The sequence below is a fragment of the Microtus pennsylvanicus genome, chromosome 3 (assembly GCF_037038515.1).
Source record: "Microtus pennsylvanicus isolate mMicPen1 chromosome 3, mMicPen1.hap1, whole genome shotgun sequence".
In the NCBI taxonomy this organism is placed as follows: domain Eukaryota; kingdom Metazoa; phylum Chordata; class Mammalia; order Rodentia; family Cricetidae; genus Microtus; species Microtus pennsylvanicus.
In genome coordinates, this window is record NC_134581.1 from 60,084,798 (window position 1) to 60,103,899 (window position 19,102).

General features: G+C 44.4%; 1 protein-coding gene across 13 annotated transcripts in view; it reads left to right on the forward strand.

Annotated features, from left to right (window-relative positions):
- The window catches only part of Lrrc49 (leucine rich repeat containing 49), a 112,132-nt gene that overhangs the window by 60,971 nt on the left and 32,059 nt on the right, over positions 1 to 19,102 (forward strand). For all 13 annotated transcript variants that reach the window (XM_075965628.1, XM_075965630.1, XM_075965635.1 and 10 more), the window contains one exon: positions 9,943 to 10,090. In XM_075965628.1, coding sequence (XP_075821743.1) covers positions 9,943 to 10,090 — 148 coding nt within the window. The remainder of the gene's footprint in view (positions 1 to 9,942; positions 10,091 to 19,102) is intronic.

Below are 19,102 nucleotides of genomic sequence, written 5' to 3' on the forward strand. Positions count from 1 at the left end.
AGGATGCCCAGTCAGTTCATGTTGTTGTGGCTTGTTTCACCTGGCACAAGTCAGCAGGTAATGATTATTCGCTTTAGTGAATGAGTAAATAAAACCACACTGAACCTGATGATCCCCAGTATTCATGAGCAACTTCTTTGAAAGTATGTTTGAGCATTTTGTCTGCATGTGTGTGTTTCCCTTGGATTTCTGGTGCCCAGAAGGACCAGAAGAGATGGTTGGATCTGCTGAACCTCTCCTGCATCTCATAGATCTTTTAATGGCCTCATTCAGCAAATTCTCTAATGTTAGCCATCTCAGGATTCAGTCTATTGCTGATTCTTGTGGCCATAGCCTAGGATGTAAATCCGTTCAAAAGTAAGCAGGACAAATAAGCTACGTTATGTTCAGTTTGCAGTGGTGTTCACACTGTCTCAAGATCTTCCAGACCAAGAGTCTCTTCAGTGCTGTAAGCTGTCAACTGCGTACTCTTTGAACATGTGAGATTAACATTTCTTTCTTGAAGAAAACTGACATCTTCCTTGAGGTAGCTCCCAAGTCATCTGTTGCAAAGGGAAGGGGGTGTCCTTTAGTGCGGAGGTGTGATTTTACAGAGATGGAACTGTGTGCAGTCTAAGTCCTGACTTTGTACTTCTAATGTCTGTGTTTTCATTGGTACTTTTTTTCTCCACAGTATGTGTTTTATATTTTATTGCTTGCTTTCTAGTCTGGCAGTTTTTAAGAACTCGTCTTGGGCATTCCACAGTGCCCAAAGACATTGATGAGAGTGTGGGTTGTGTTGTCTTACTGAAAAGTATTACGTTTCTGTTTGATTATCTACTGGAGAATCACTTTGATTTAGTTGAAACTCTTTTTGAATGTTTACAGTTTTTTTAATTGAATAAGGCAGATCTAGAGTAATATCTATTCTAGAACTAGATGACACATTTTAAGATACATATTTATGTTATCCTTACACTAAACACGGGAGCCATAGGAGATGTTATTTCCCTGCATTTTCCCCCATGTTCTGTTTTGCCCCTTGGGGTTATGTGAGAAAGGTGTATGCAACCTACATATATGGGGGAGGGACTTCTATATAAGGCAGGACTCCAGGCAGAAGCCACAGTGAATGTGGTTTTCATGTGTTTTTCTCTCTCTCTCCAGGGGGCACAGCCCTATGGAAAGTCTTATTTATCACTTGGATTTTACTTTTTTTTCCTGTTTTGCAGTAGTTTATATTGTGATAACAAGTGTGGTATCATCATGGCTTAAGCTGCAAGTTCTGTCTACCAGGTTTTCAAACTGTTGAAATTGATCATAGCTCATCACTGCCTTTACTTACAGGCCATGAATTCCTTAGAAACCAATAAAATGCTCATTACCTAGGAGCTAATGATACACTCTAATCTTCAACGGAAAGATTGGCTTTTCTATGTAAATCTTTCCTTATAACTGAGCTGAACAATTTAGAAAAGGCCCGAAACTCTGCTTGTTAGATTTTCAAGCTCTACCCAGGTGTCATGTAGAGTCCAGATGGCCCCAACTCGTGTCTTCATTACTCTTTCTCCCTATAGAACCGCTGTCATAACTGTCCCTCAGCTCAACCTAGTCTTCAGTGACGAGATCGTAGGAACTAAGCGAACTGGCTCTGAGAGTGCAGGACCTGCTGTTCTGAGAGCGTGCTTCCGTTGTGACGGAAACGTAAACACTGTGCTGTGTTCGATTATGTAGGAACAAACTTAATGGAGTGTCTCTCCGAGGAACTGCTGACATGGTGTTTGGTAATCCTAGCCTTTATCTTCTGCTCTCAGCTTGGACTCAATTGAAGAGATACAGGAATCAGCTGACTTGAGATGTAGATCTATGCTGTTATAATCAGCTTCAGCTGTCAGCCTCCCACACCTGGGAAGAAGGACTCAGCTGAGGAATTACCTCTATCAGGTTGGCTTGTGTGCATGCCTTTGGGGCATTTTCTTAATTGCTAATCGATGTATGCGGTGCAAACCCACTGTAGGCAGTGCCATCCTGGGTAGGTGATCCTGAGCTGTATAAAGAAGCAAGCTGAGTGACAACGGGGAGCAAGCCAGTAGGCTGTTCTGCTTCAGTTCCTTCCCCCAGCTTCCTGCCTGGAGTCCTGCTCTGATGGCCCTTAGAGTCTAATAAGACAACTTAACCCTTTCCTCCCCACATTGCTGTTGGTGGTGATGTCTTTCCAGCAACAGAAAGCAAAGTATGTATGTCTTGTGGAATGACCAGACCAATTTGCATTTCTCAAAAATATGAAACATTGTTATTAAATATATTCACCATACAATACAGCAGCTCTCCTGAATGTATTCCTCTTAAGAGAGATGTGTCCTTTGAACGTGGTCTCTGCATTTGCCCTTCCAGGCACTCACTGCTCCTGTCCCAAGTCCTTGTAACCTCCATTCTGTTCAGTGCTCTGTAAGGTCAGCTGTTTGAGACTCCACATATAAGTAAGATAAAATACATTTGTCCCTCTGTCCTGACTTACTTTTCTCAGTCCCGTGTCTTCCACATTTACCCCTGTTGCTGCAAAAGTCAAGATTGCCTTCTGAGGTTAACAAAGATTGTGCTACGTACACACACCTCAAATCTTTCTTCGTGTGTGTGTGTGTGTGTGTGTGTGTGTGTGTGTGTGTGTGCAGGTGGGAATTCATGTGTGTCTAGGTGCTTGTGTATGTGCATGTGTGTCCATGAGTACACATACGTGTGGACACCCTCAGATGCTGCTCGTCAGGCATTGGCAGCTATACCACACTTCTGTGTCCATTTGGCTGTCACTGGGTGCTTCCGTTGGTTCCATATCCTAGCTCTTGTGAGGGGTGTGGCCATGAGCGTGGGAGGCAGCGTGTCTCTTCACACTGTCACATTGTTTCCTTTGGATAGAAAGCGGGATTGCAGGCTCACATCGTAGCTCTGTTTTTAACTTTTAAGGTGCTCTGCACCAATTTTCATGTTGACTAGCCTGGCTTAAACCCCTGCCAGCAGTATGTGGCAGTGTACAAAGGCTCCCTTCCTTCATGTACTACTTTTGCATCACCAGGGCCGCAATGCCTGAGAGAAGCAAACTGAGGAAGGAGAGATTAATTTTGACTGAGGACTTCTGTGGGTTTCTGGCCCCTGTGGTGAGGAAGGCATGCTGCTGAGGCACTGGTGTGGTGGGACCCTTCACACTGTAGATGACCAGGAAGCAGAAAGCGAGGCAAGAACCAGGGCAGTATAGCCTTGGAAACCATGCCCTAGTGACCTGCTGGGCCAGCTGGGCCTGACTTTCAGAAGCCTCCTAAAATAGCACCACCGGGTGGGGAGCCAGTATTCAGAATGCAAACCTGTGAGAAACCCTTGAGTTGAGTCATGGGACCCACTGTCCTCGCCAACAGCCACTCCTTGTGTTTTGATAGTAGCCCTTCTAACAAATATGATGAGGTAGTGACTCACTGTGGCTTCAGCTGGAATTTCATTATGATTATTTTATGTGCCTGTTGACTGATTGCATACATGCTTTTGACAAATGTCTATTCAGGTCCTTTTTTTCATAAAACATCTCACTTAATGGCTTAAAAATAAATTGGCAGTGTCTGCTGGAGACCTTCAAGCCAGAGACTGTCAGTTTTACTATTCGGTGAGATTCCATGGGAATCACTGAATGAATCTGCTAGAAGGGCAGGAGTTCTCTGCCGGGGTCTGGGGAGTCTTGCTGCTTTATCCATCAGTGTGTTGGCTGTTTGTTCTCCCAAAGCAGCACAGAGGACCTGAGTGTGCTACCAGGGCTCCTATCCGGTGAGTCAGGGATAGGTTCCCTCTGTCAATGGTCCTTCCCAACTCAGGACAGTCTCTGCCCCACCTCTTTCCTTAAGGAGCTCGAGTTTCTCTAGCTGGTTGTTGTAGACATTTCTTACACATTTCCTTTTGCAAAACACCAGCGATGATGTTGTTGAGAGTGGCAGAGATTGAATGTATGGACTTTTGTTTCCTATGATTGTATGATCAGGTCACAGAGAACACACCAGACCCCAAGTAGCAGACATGAATGCTGCGGGTTGTAGGGAAGCCAGCACTGTGTGTATCAGTCTGTCCCTTTCCTGCTCCACCAGGAAGAGCATCCCCTCCCCTCTGTGCAGACTCTAGCCGGAAGTTTCCAAGGAGCAGAAGGTTCAAGGTCTCTGGACCACCAGCATTCACTAGGAAGCTTAGTAGAAGTGTGAACGCCAAGCCCCATCCTGGACCTCCTGGATCACAGCTCCATTTTCTGGAGATCCTGGTGACTCAATGCGCATTTGGGAGGTGTTGCTGCTGAGAATTTTGAGCTTCTTTAATTAGGTCAGGTACCAGTTGGAAGTAGTCACCCTGGCCAAGGACATATGGGCTGCACAAAGCACTCAGTCCTGGACCTAAGGGGTGGAGTCAGCTTGAGGAAGGGTTTGCTGCAGGGAAGAACTCTGCTGGCAGTTAGAGAAGAGTTCTGGTAACAGTAGGTATTCCTGGGAGGGCATCTTTCATTTTTGTGCACATTGGTGTCAGAGCCTTTTATTCGCTAGCACTCTGGATTCATCTGACCTGCGTGGGGGGTGGGAGTGGGAGGGTGCCCATGCCACGCCTCCCCATGCTCTACTTCCGGTTTCTTTCACCCCACAAAGCCATCTGTCTGCCTGACCTAGATAGGAAAGACTCCTGCTTCCTCCTCATCTACTCTCCAGTGATGATTAGTGTGCTAAGCCTGGGCACCCACGTGTCCCTGCTCAGGTACGACTTCCCTTCCCTGCAGTCTTGGGAGAATTGGGGGAGCCTGTTTTCCTCACCCACTGTGCTCCATCCTGGCACTAAGGCACTGATGTAGATTTCTGCCTTTTCCAGCTGTGACCTAGCTGTGCAAATGTGTGTTGACTCAAGAGAGCCAGGCTTTAACCTAGGGAGTTAAAGCTCCCCTTGTGTATATACATATGCATGTGTATATATTCACCTCTAGAAACACGACATGTGTTGTAATCCTTTAATAGTCACTGCTCTAAGTTGATACCCAAATGAAAATTGGTACCTGGATTTCTGAGAACTGAGCTGGCTCTTCTTAGGTTTCAGCAGCTTGTTTACTATGTTAAAACTGGCTGTTGAGCTCGGCTCTTACAAGCTTATTTCACTTTTAGTGAAGTGTCCCTTTCAAAGCGAGGTGCCAATCATTCATTGCCTTGTCTGTTTCCATCATTGTATTCTGGATTCAAATTAACTCCCAACCTGCTCTTCCTCCTTCTTCCATCTGTTTTTAACTATAATTCTTCTGTAAAGATAGATTTTCTCTTCTTGTAGCTTTCATTTCTATAGACCAGTTAATTTAAAAAAGAAAAAAACAACAAAGCACAGACTTGATCCCTTTATTTTTATCTACTCTTTGATTTTTTTTATTTTGTTCACATTTCCAAGCCTGCTTTTATTTCATAAGACATATTGTAGGTGTCTTTGAATTTTTTATTTTATTTATTATTTGTGTGTGTGTGTGCGTGCGTGTGTGTGTGTGTGTGTGTGTGTTTGACCATAGGGTCTATAAGAGGGAGTAGAATCACCAGAGCTGGAATTACAGAGAGTTGTGAACTTTCCAGTATATGTACTGGAAACTGGACTGCTTTCCTCTTTAGGAGCAGCAAGTATTCTAAATGCCCAAGTTATCTCTCCAGACCCAGAATTTTAAGACTGTATGGATTTTGAGTGTCCAATTTTTGAAGTCTTATCCAAACTGACTATGCCACCTGTTTTTTACAGGTCTTCAGATAGCTTAATTTCTTTACAAGATTGAGCTATTTTGTTGCTGTGGGTATTGGTCGCAGTCCCTAATCTTTGGGGTCCTTGAATCTAATCTGTTGTCAGAATCCTATAGTGTAAACAGACTTGGATATCTTAAGAAAATGATTTTCCCCTGTGTCTTCTCTTCTTCATACAGGGGTGTAATTTTCAACATAAATCCTATCTATTCTTCAGCATAAGTGTTTGTATAGTTAACTTGCTGAGCTCTGGTGTAAATGAATTTCCCAGGTTTTAAAGGATTAATATTTATAAAGTGATTATTCCCATCTTTAAAAAAATCAAAATCTCAGTATGTGGTTTTCTAGTTGTCGAGAGATGGTTTCCACATTTCATGTGTAAGGGTCAGTACCCAGGGTCTTGGCATGACACTGAAGGACAAAGCTTGAAGGCTCACAGCAGCCTGTAAGGACTGTCTGGTACAGTTAAGTGGCGTTGACCGTGACACTGTGATTTCATTAACACACAGTTCATTGCCTGTGGGGAAGCAATGTTCTTCTGCTTTTATTCACAGTGCTTGACAAGGGAGGAAAGAATGAGCTTGACAGATGAGGCATAGTGACCACACAGGAAGTTTCTATGTCACTTCAAGCCCAATTGTTACAGTCTAGGTGCTGGGGCAGAATGGAAGGGAGCCTTTGTAGATATGAAGTCTAATGAAGCTGAGGAGTGTTTTTCTATAGTGTGAACTCATAGAGGTGGTTTGACCAGCACAGACAAGATCCATGATGGCACACATGCCCCTCTGAACTCACAAGTGGAGCTGGTGCTGGCAGTGACACTTGGGAGAACAGTTTACAGCTGGCACAAGCAGCCCTGACATAGGCCGGGTCTTCAGTACGTCTGTGGGGATGGCAGACTGATGCTTATTTTGGAGTCTAGTAGTTGAAGGCAGTCATTCACCTGTGACTTGATTAGGTACAATGTCACATTTTCATGGGAAGAGGGACTATACTTCATGTTCTTGTCAGTGACATTCGCAGAGTGAACTATGACGTGTTAGAATCATTTCAAAGCTGCATTACAGAGACTTACTTAAACACTTAAAGCAGCAGGTCAGAGGTAAAAGACTAGACACGTTTATCAGTGAATCAAGTACAGGCCTGGAAATACCCAAATAGATACAACCAGAGGATCTTCAACCAAAAATGCAGACAATTCATCAATGTGAGAAAATGTGAATTTGGATCTTTCATTGACTTAACTCAAGATGGGTTGTAAGCTTAAATTGTAGAAGAAAACAAAGACATCATTCAGAAACTAAAACAGGATTTTAAAAAAAGAAGAAATTACTAAATTATATATCATTAAAATTCAACCCCCTGTTTTGGAAAGACACTGTTAAGGGAATGAAGAGGGGCCAGGGAGTTGACTCGCAGGTAAAGGTATCCAATGCCATACCTGAGGGCCGAGCCGATCCAATGAGCCCACATGGTGGAAGGGGAGAACCGGCTTCCACAAGTTTCCTCTGGCCTTCACACATCTGCCATGGCATGTGCATATCCATATACACACTACATAAATAAATATGCATTTTTTATTTTTTTTAATTGAGAAAAGGAAAAAAAACAAGTTTCCGCCTCCTCCCAGCCTCCCATTTCCCTCCCCCTCCTCCCATCCTTCTCCCCCTCCCCCTACTCCTCTCCCCCTCCCTCTCCAGTCCAAAGAGCAGTCAGGGTTCCCTGCCCTGTGGAAAGTCCAAGGTCCTCCCCCCTCCGTCCATATCTAGGAAGGTGAACATCCAAACTGGCTAGGCTCCCACAAAGCCAGCACATTAAGTAAGATCAAGACCCCGTGCCATTGTCCTTGGCTTCTCATCAGCCCTCATTGTTCGCCATGTTCAGAGAGTCCGGTTTTATCCCATGCTTTTTCAGTCACAGTCCAGCTGGCCTTGGTGAGCTCCTAATAGATCAGCTCCACTGTCTCAGTGGGTGGGTGCACCCCTCGTGGTCCAGACTTCTTTGCTCATGTTCTCCCTCCTTCTGCTCCTCATTGGGACATAAATATACATTTTTATTTGTTTTGTTTTTTGTTGTTGTTTTGATTTTTTTCTTGACAGGGTTTCTCTGTGTAGCCCTGGCTGTCTTGGAACTCACTCTGTAGACCAGGCTGGCCTTGAACTCAGAGATCTGCCTTCTTCTGCCTCCCAAGTACTGGGATTAAAGGTGTTTGTCATTACGCCCTGGCTGTTAAATCATGTTTTAAAGAAACAGGTAATAAATACTTGCAAAGCATGCACCTAGTAAAGGACACATAACCATAATGTATTTAATAAACCTTGTAAAGCTCAACAATAAGAAAACAAAGAATCCACTTAAAATGAGCAAAGGCTCTGAAAACACCACTAAGATAGAGCATGGGCAAACGTGCCTGTGGGAGATGCTCAGGTCAGTAGGCAACTACTGAGGAAACAACGCCATGCCACTGTTAACCTGATGGAGCCGCTAGCATCCAGAGACACGGATGAACATCAAATACTGGCAGGGACAGGGAGCTGATAGCCCTAGCTGAGTATCTTATACAGCCAGAAAATCAACCTTTGTGTGAGCCAGCAGCAGTTCTCTTGTTATGTATCCAGAGCTTAGTCCAAAGAGAGCTGTGGACAAGGACTCACAATGTCTTCACATATTATCAAGGCATGCGATATAATCATACAATGGACTATTACTCAGTTATAAAAAATGCACTATGAGGAGAAGACATGGGTGGAAGCCTGCTAGGTGTATATTGCCAAGTGAGAGAAGTCCTTCCAGACTTAAGAGTATGTCGTAGTACATGCTTCCAGCCATCCAACATTCTGGAAATTGCAGAACTCTGAGAGTAGAAAGATTGGCGCTTTCCAGAAATTTGGGGGATGGAGTAAAGCACAGGGGAGTTTCTCTTAACCATGGGAATTATTCCATACAGTACTTCAGTAGTAAACACATACTCTATCCATTTGATACAAGTCACAGAATGTTAGAACCCTAAAGAGTGAACCTCAAGGTGTGTAACATTTGAAAAACCATCAAGACATTTTGATATCTCAGTAAGGGATGCAGGCTCTGACCCTAAGAAATTCTGACTATATTGCAAATGTATGAACCAATCTCTGGAGTACGGAGGGGCACGGTGGCCTATATAAATTGGTCATTTGTGAGTGCAGTTTAAAAAAATTACAGTGCCTTTATACATTTAAACTGGAATAGAAAATTCCAGTAAATGGGTAGTGTATGATATAAGCCAGGCTCCTCCCTTTTGGAGTGGGCATTTATGACAGGGAAGGGGAGGAAGCTTGGGTAATAGATGAGATTTGGAGACATCAGTAGGAACTTGTGCTTGTTAATGTGAGCACAGCTGGCTATGCAGAGACATGTTAGGGCATGTGCTTATGCAGACACACAGGGCAGTGTACACACATATTTCCTCTCCCATCTGAGGGGCCTAAGACAAGTGGCGTCACAATAGCTAGAAAGTACATTTCCATCCCAGGCTTTGTTGCTGATTCCGGTCCCTAATATAAGGAAGGGCTGTGCTGAGAAATTGTTGCTTTCAAGAATGGGTAAGGAATGTGGAGTTCAGAGAGTAAGCACTGTAGTGCCAGGAACCAAGGAGCGCTAGCCTGTCTACCCGAATATACACACGGTGTATAGTGACATGGGAGATGGAGTGTATGAAAACTCTGTATATCATCTCAATTTTTCTGCAGATCTAAATTATTCTTTCAAAGTCCATAACATGCTGTGAGTGGCGGTGCCTGCCTGTCATCTCAGTTATTAGAGGCTGAGGATTATTGTAAGCCTGCGGCTGGCCTAGTCTACCTACTCTGTAAGTTCTAAGCAGGCTAGCCTCGTCTACCTAGTACAAAAGTTCCAGATCAGTCAGGGTTGCATGGCAAGACTGTCTCAAAACAAAACAAGAGCTGGAGAGATGGTTCAGGGGTTAAGAGCACCGGCTGCTCTTCCAGAGGACCCAGCTTTAATTTCCAGGACCCCCATAGCAGCTTACAACTGTCCGTAACTCCGATTCCAGGGAATCTTGACACACTCACAGAAACAAGTGTGCACATAAACAAGAAAGAAAAAAAAAGAAACAAAATCATATTTTTAAAAACTGGAAATATTGTTTGAAAAGCCTCAGAATAATTCAGTGGCCTCTCTTCTGCAGCTTTGACAGTGTTTCCTGCCTTGCTGAGTCAACGTCCCTCTCAGACATCACCTTTGATGGCAATCCAATAGCTCAAGAGTCATGGTACAAACACACGGTCCTTCAGAATATGATTCAGCTGCGCCAGCTAGACATGAAGAGAATCACGGTGAGTGCCGTTCTATGACCCTCCCGGCTCCCCTGAGTGTGGCCTCCAGTACCTCCCTGCTCCCCTGAGTGTGGCCTCCAGTACCTCCCTACTCCCCTGAGTGTGGCCTCTGTGTACCTCCCTGCTCCCCTGAGTGTGGCCTCCCGTGTACCTCCCTGCTCCCCTGAGTGTGGCATAGGAAATTGGGGTTCCAGTTGCATGAGTGCTTGTTAATTTTAACTAAGAAACTATGGGTTAGTGTGATTATATACTTCATAATTGTAAGTACAGGGTTGTTTTGTAAACCATCATGCCCATCTCCAGTTTTGTCGAATGGGGCTTCTAAAATTCCTAAAATCAAGCCAGACTCCAAATTTGCTTTTCATTCTTGCTCAGTATTTAGCTAATAATTGATTTCAAAATAGCTAATGAGAGCTGTATAAGTAACACAGTGTCATGCTGGAGCCGTAGGGCAGTTTGACATATGCTGACCACTCCTTAGCAGTTACTCGTTCCCTCTCGTCTCCTTTTCCTTCAAGTTAGGCAGTCACCTAAGTACCCCATCCCACAGGGTTGTGGGGGAATAAAAGTATAAAGTCCTGAAGGCTATGAGGCCCCAGGAGCTGTGTGGAGTCTTGCGGTTGTCCGTCTTGCTGTTGATAAAGATGTCGTAGCTCCTCGTGTACACAACCATTCCTCGGCATTCTCTTTTTGGTTTGTGTTTCCTATAGTGAGACTTCTTTTCAATGTGACCACTGCTCTAAGGGAATCTGCATATGATTCTCCAGGGCACAGTGTTTATCAGCATGGCACTGGCTCCAAGAAGACCTGCCTGCCTCCCTCTCATGACCCTTCACATTTCTTCAAATGCTTACTTTCTCAGAAAATACCCAAGGCTAACCTCAGTGTGTTCGTCTCTGTCCTTGACATATACCAAACCTCTACTTGCTTTTTCCCCAAGCTGTGCCAATTTGATGTGAAGTCTGTAGCTGGGTTCACGCGAATGCCTCATGACTTACTCTTGGAATGTCAGCTCCTCGCTGTGTGCCGTTTCCATTGATTGTTTAGTGACACTGTGGGCATCTGGAGTGAGTAGTGAATAGCTAAACATGTAGGTGAATTCGTGAGTACCACGAGTGGGTCCTAGGGTTTTCTTGTGCTCTTCTTCCATGATGGAGCGTCAGCTCTTTGTCCGTTTACTCAGACATTTGCTGTCAACAGTGATTTGTATTTTAGGGGCTACTCTTTTCCCTTGTTTCCATGTCTTTCTTAGTTGGGCATCCTGGATACTTCTGTTTGTTCTTCTTGCTGAAGATGAGGCAGAAAAGATGTAGAGCTAACGCCTGAGTAGTTGAGCATGTTGTATGTCAGCCCTGTCTATCCTAGTTGCGTACGTGAGTAGTTGAGTCCACGGCTGCACTGTTGCATGTCAGCCCCGTCTGTCCAACAGTAGACAGTGCTCAGGGTAGAACCCCTTCTTTCCCTCTCTACAGCAGGTGCTCTACAGATGTCCCCTCCTTCTCTGCCTCACATAGTACTGCAGAATGGAGCTGGATTTACTACGCCTCAATAATGACTTGTTGATCCATGGAAATTTCCCTCATTTCATATACATAATAAAGGAGAATGATCGTGTATGATTGTTCCCCTCATACATTCCACAGAGTGTATTTGCCTGGGACCCGGGAGTATGACAGGGTCACCTGCTCTGCTGAATAGCCAGCGGTTCTACAGACCACACAGCTGTAAACATAAAGACAGCACATCTGCTCCTTCACAGTTCACTTTTTAGTTAAGAATCAACCTCAAACTTAAGGTTATAAGCACAGAACATTTTTTGAGAGCACGATGCTGTCAGTTCTGCAGCAATGTGACCACATTCTGCCAGCGCAACTGAGACGCTAACACTGACGAGAGACCAGCGCCACATTCAGCCTCCTCCAGTGAGACATCGCTTTTCATAACCCACTTTTTCTTCACCTTTCCTGACTATGACGTTTAGGAAGGTTATAGATGAGTTCTTTTAACTTCTCCTTTTTAAATAGTTTTTAATGAGTTATATATTTTTCTCTGCCCCTGCCTTTCTCTCCCCTCCCCTTCAACCCTCTGCCATGATCCCCATGCTCACAATTTACTCAGGAGATCTTGTCTTTTTCTACTTCCCATGTAGATTAGATCCATGCTTGTCTCTCTTAAGGTCCTTATTGTTGTCCAGGTTCTCTGGAATTGTGAATTGTAAGCTAGTTTTTTGTTTATTTGCTTGCTTGCTTTATGTCTAAAAGCCAGTTATGAGTGAGTGTATATGATATTTGTTTTTTCTGGGTCTGGGTTACTTCACTAAATATGATGTTTTCTAGATCCATCCACTTGCTTACAAATTTCAAGATGTCATTATTTTCTTCTGCTATGTAGTATTCCATTGTGTAAATGTATCACATTTTCCTTATCCATTCTTCAGTTGAGACGCATTTAGGTTGTTTCCAGCTTCTGGCTATGACAAATAATGCTGCTATGAACATAGTTAAGCACATGTCCATGTGTGATTGAGAATCTTTTGTGCATATACTCAAAAGTGGTATTGGTAGGTCTTGAGGTAGGTTGTTTCCTAATTTTCTGAGAAATTGCCATATTGATATCCAAAGGGGTTGTACCAGTTTGCACTCCCACCAGCAATGCAGGAGTGTTCCCTTTACCCCAATCCTCTCCAGCATAAGTTGTCATCAGTGATTTTGATCTTGGCCATTCTTACAGGTATAAGATGGAATCTCAGAGTTAGTTTTGATTTGCATTTCTCTGAAGGCTAAGGATGTTGAGCATTTCATTAAGTGTCTTTCAACCATTTTAGATTCCTCTGTTGAGAGTTCTCTGTTTAGGTCTATACCCCATTTTTTATTGGATTATTTGTTATTTTAATGACTAATTTTTTTTGAATTCTTTGTATATTTTGGAGATCAGTCCTCTGTCCGACATGGGGTTGGTGAAGATCTTTTCCCATTCTGTAGGCTGCTGTTTTGTCTTATTGACCATGTCCTTTGCTTTACAGAAGCTTCTTAGTTTCAGGAGGTCCCATTTATTAATTTTTTCTCTCAGTGTCTGTGCTACTATTTAGGAAGTAATTTCTTATGCCAATGTGTTCAAGTGTATTTCCCACTTCTCTTATGTGAGGTTCAGTGTATTTGGTTTTATGTTGAGGTCTTTGATGCATTTGGACTTGAGTTTTGTGCATGGTGATAGATATGGATCTATTTGCGTTCTTCTACATGTTGATATCCAGTTGTGCCAGCACCATTTCTTGAATATACTTTCCTTTTTCCATAGATGAATTCTTTTATAGAATGACCTCACTTCAAAATTTCTCACTGTTTCTTTGAAATTAAGTTTTATGTAACACATATCTTAGTAATGAATGTTGATTTTCTCTGTTTTTATTGCAATCTGTCAATAGGTACGTTATTCATGTTTGCTCCTTTGCTGATAATCTTTACTCACATGAAGATCCTGTCCTCCAGGGTCTTCCTTAGGAAGTTATTCTTTCTGTTTGTGATCTTGTTCCTCACGCATATGTAGGTTAGTTTATATCAGTATAAAGTGGTAGACAAAACAAAACAAAACAAAAAAACCAGCTGGCCTGATCGTTTAGATCCAGAAATGAGGGTCAGAGTGTCCAGTCTGAGGCTGGGTGGGAGAGAGGATACACCCTACAACTCACCTACCATTCATTGTAACTGATGGTGTATTCACTGATGGTTTAAAATATTTATCTTTCAGTTTGCACATATGGCTTTTTCAAATGGCTACTTAGTTGGAATGTGAACACAGTGTCTATTTTGTTAGAACGCGAATGCCAGTTTAGTTGCTTGGACCTTAGTAAAGGGAATTGTTGCACTTTCCTTTTGACCAAGAAGCACTGTGAAAATACTCCTCATGTGCTCTGTACACACGTTAAGTGGGGATTTCTGTGGTAGGGTGTGTATGAGGCATCAGACAAGAGCAGAGTCACAGTTCTTTACAGTTTACGAAAGAGGCAGGTCTGCAGCCAGATTTCAGCAGAGAGGGACAATCTAGTTAGAAAACACAGCAGCTCTGTCTGCCTTCCTGCCTATATATCTGTCTGTCTGTCTGCCTGCCTGCCTGCCTGCCTGATTCGCATGCACACTCACATGCTTACATACTCGTGGAAGCCTGAGGCAAAATGGCACAAGAAGGCAAAGTAACTCCTAACTTTATCAGAGAAGTAAGAAGGCTTTCAAAGGGAAAACTTTTGACTCGGAACTTGAAGAATAGCAGTGAAACGAGGCTGTCAAGGTGGAGAGCAATGGTGTACACAGTGCAGGGGTGAGGGGCGGCATGCAAGATGCAGAGGGGTGGTATACACAGTGCAGGGTGGTATACACAGTACAGGGGGGTATACACAGTGCAGGGGGTATACACAGTACAGGGGGATATACACAGTGCAGGGGGTGGTATACACAGTGCAGGGGGGTATACACAGTGCAGGGGTGTATACACAGTGCAGGGGTGTATACACAGTGCAGGGTGGTATACACAGTGCAGGGTGGTATACACAGTGCAGGGTGGTATACACAGTGCAGGGGGGTATACACAGTGCAGGGGGGTATACACAGTGCAGGGTGGTATACACAGTGCAGGGGGGTATACACAGTGCAGGGGGGTAGTATACACAGTGCAGGGTGGTATACACAGTGCAGGGTGGTATACACAGTGCAGGGGGGTATACACAGTGCAGGGGGGTGGTATACACAGTGCAGGGGGGTATACACAGTACAGGGGGGTGGTATACACAGTGCAGGGGGGTATACACAGTGCAGGGGGGTATACACAGTGCAGGGGTGTATACACAGTGCAGGGTGGTATACACAGTGCAGGGGGGTGGTATACACAGTGCAGGGTGGTATACACAGTGCAGGGGGGTGGTATACACAGTGCAGGGGTGTATACACAGTGCAGGCGGGTGATATGCACTGTGCAGGGGGGTGATATGGACTGTGCAGGGGGGGTGATATGCACTGTGCAGGGGGGTGATATGCACGTGCAGGGGGGTGATATGCACAGTGCAGGCGGGTGATATGCACTGTGCAGGGGGGTGATATGCACTGTGCAGGGGGGTGATATGCACTGTGCAGGGGGGTGATATGCACTGTGCAGGGGGGTGATATGCACTGTGCAGGGGGGTGATATGCACTGTGCAGGGGGGTGATATGCACAGTGCAGGCGGGTGATATGCACTGTGCAGGGGGGTGATATGCACTGTGCAGGGGGGTGATATGCACTGTGCAGGGGGGTGATATGCACTGTGCAGGGGGGTGATATGCACTGTGCAGGGGGGTGATATGCACTGTGCAGGGGGGTGATATGCACAGTGCAGGCGGGTGATATGCACTGTGCAGGGGGGTGATATGCACTGTGCAGGGGGGTGATATGCACTGTGCAGGGGGGTGATATGCACTGTGCAGGGGGGTGATATGCACTGTGCAGGGGGGTGATATGCACTGTGCAGGGGGGTGATATGCACTGTGCAGGGGGGTGGCATGCATAGTGCAAGGGGTGGCATGCACGGTGCAGGGGGAACTATGGGAATGTGGCAGCTGATAACAGCAGCTGAGTTTAGCTAATCATTGGGTGCTTGTGGAAGAGAGATGCTACAGGAAAAGATGTCTAAGCAGGCTTAGAGTGTTTTTGTTCTGTGCTTAATAAGAGGAGCTCTTGAAGCCTTGGAGTTAGGAAAACAGTTTGCCTATTAAAAATGCTGTCCAGCCTGATAGGGCCTGTTAACATTCCATCACATAGGGGGAACTTTTTAGGCCTCACTCCTTCCTGAGAAGCTATTGGCAATTAATGCTTACACAGGAAGAAGTCATTTTCCTTAGTGGGCATTGTAGCCACTGGGTGTTGTTTGTCCACGCTCCAAAACAAAACTAAACTCCTCAGCTGTGCTCTTGTTAATGACTCTAATTAAACCTCGGGGAACACACACGAATGGCTGACCCACCGCTGTCCTCAGTTCTTAATTAGATTCTCTCCTCGGAAGAATGGGTTGTGGTTCATCAAGAGTAAACTAAAGATTCACAAGACGAACGTGGGACAGGTTTGGGTCCAGGCCTGTCTCGTGCTGACATTAGTGAAGTTCGTCCTGTAGGACCTGAGGGTAAGAACTCGCAGCTTTGGGGAGTAGGTGGCCTGCGGAACTGCTCAGCTGGAGCAGTGTGAAAGCAGATGTGATAATATGCAGATAAAGGGACTTAGCTTTGTTTATTATTTACAGATCTGGCCTTTTGTCTGTGTCCTGGAGTTTGTCAAGCCCTGATCTACTTAATGATTTGCTGGACTAAGTTACACCAGGGGCTAGTAAAATGGCTCAGAGGGTACAGGTGCTGGCCACCAAGCTGGCCAATTTTTGTTTGATCCTTAGGACCAACATGGTAGAAGAGGACCAACTCCTGAAATTGTCCTCTGATCTCCATGTTCTTGTCATGATATCCACACCCCCAATACATGCATCATACATACATACATACATACATAATTTTTAAAGGTTATACTCTGGCCTGGTGGTGTAGAGTAGCAGAGCAGCTGAAAGGCAGGGCTAGCTAAGCTGTCTTCTTATCACAGGAAAGAGTGTAAAGTCCCCAGCTGTGACAGCTTGAGGTTGACTAGAAGGACTAGAACCTGAACCTTGCAGGCAGTGCTCACTAGGAAGCACCATTAGTTCACTGAGCATCTCCTTCCAGACAAAATGAATTCTCTTTGAAACATTTTTAGTTGACATGATACCTGTCGATATGTGTGGGACAGTGTGTGTGTGTGTGTGTGTGTGTGTGTGTGTGTGTGTGTGTGTGTAACAGTGATCAAACTAGGATAATTATTAGTAGTCCCTCTAGGAGACTGGAATAGATCATATCTTTAATATTTGAGCAAAGCATTTGGCAAAGTTTGTTGCTGTCACTTTGAACCAAGCTGGGTGCCTGCAGGTTCCTGACTCACATATACCCACAGAACACAGGAATGGACTGATGCCAGCCTCTGAGAACTCTCCATGGGTATACTGTAGGGTTTTCCTCCAACATTCTATTGAACATTTTTGTTAATGTCTAGATGAGGGAATATTGATGGTACCCTGATAAAGTATATCAGGTGACAGAAGCTGGGGAACTTAAATTGATCCAGTCAGGATCCAGAAGTAGCTCACCTACCTAAGGTCCAAGACAGGCTTTGTAAACAATGTCCTACGACCAAATCCATCCACATCTGTCTTCATATGGCTCTCAAGCGAAGAATAGTTTTTAATAGTTTTAAAATATCACTTAAAAAAGAAGGCAAAGAAGATTTGAGATCAAAATCTTATCTAGCTCACAAAGCCTAAAGTATTTGGCATCTTGTTTTTTAAATTTTTAATTGTTAATGTTTTGTTTGTTTAGAGTTACATGTGTGTGCATGTGAGTGCTTGCATGAGTGTTTGTTATTTTAAAATTTATTTGTTTATTTTATGTGTATGAATGTTGTGCCTGCATGCATGTGTTTGTACCACATGCATACCCAGTACCCACAGAGGCCAGAAGAAGATGCTGGATCCCCTGGGGATTATAGACTGGTATAAGCTGGAACTAAACCCAGGACCTCTGGGAGAATAGTCTGTGTTCTTAACCACTGAGCCATTCCCCCATCCCTTGTTTATTTTCTTATTTGGTTTTGTTTTGTTTTGTTCTTGTTTTGAGATGAGTTCTTATTCATGTATCCCTGTTTAGCCTGGAAATCTCTCTGCACATCAGGCTGGCCTCCAGTTCATAGAGCCCTGCCTCCCAGGTGCTGGCTTAGATATGAAGTGCCACACCTGGCCCAGTTCCGTGTCTTTTACAGAAAAGAATCTGATTACCTTTTGTCTAGCAAAATAAAAGAATTTCAGAAGGTAAAACATTAGATCAGTTGAAACAATATTTGACTTTATATCAGCAGCAGCAGCAGGCTGAACCAGCCCTAGCACAGGTGCAGGAATATTTACTCACGGCAGCCACAGACTGAAGGGTCACCAGCACAGGTGTGGGGAATGGTGACCCGATGAGCATGTGCATGGACAAACCTGCGCAAACTTGAGTGAATTATGAAATGATAGTTAGCATGGCTTCAAACTATATTCATTTGTATTAGCAGAGAAATCAAGAAATGGAGATAATCCCCCTCCTTTTCCCAGCAATGGTCAGATTACTTCTGAACTATTATTTTTAGGATGTTCATATGTGTGTGTATGTGGTGTATGTGTGTATGCATATGCCTGTTTGCATATGCGTAAGTATCCAGGGAGAGACCAGAGGTTGCTATGGGAGTCTCCCACAATCACTCTCTGCTTTATTTCCTTAGGCAGTGTTTCTCACTTGAACCCAGAGCTCACTGACTGACAGGTCTGAGTAGCCAGCTTCCCCCAGGATACCCTGTCCTTCTCTGGACTGCAGAATGCTGGAATTATATGGGGGCTGCCACGCCCACGCGGCATTCACATGGGTGCTGGGGGTCTGAACTCTGGTCTTGATGTTTGCAGGGCAAGCACCGCCCACTGAGCGTTTCCCCAGCCTCTGAGCTGCGGTTTTATGTTTTAGGCAGGGATCAGCCATCTGTAGCATTTCCGGGGCACCTGGATTGAACAGCGAAGTCAGAAGGAAGACTTGGCAGTGGGTGTAACAACCTGAGGAGGTAGAACAACGACCATTACACAGGAAATGTGGGGTGGCGTAGTTTAGTTCCCAGCACCCACATCCAGAGTCCAGAACTGTCTGTAACCCCAGATTCAGGGACTCCAAGGACACACACACATAGATGGTGGATGCTCATACAAACAATACACATGCACAAATAATAAAAGTAAAACACTTTTTTAAAAAATGGAATTTTCTTCTCTATTTAAAAGACAATGCTTTTGGAAGGCAGGTACAGTCAACATTCTAAAGAGAATTTATATCAGACTGCTTGCCCCAAGTTCACAGTTAGTTTGTTCAAGGTAAACTTTGATCTCAAAAAAAAAAA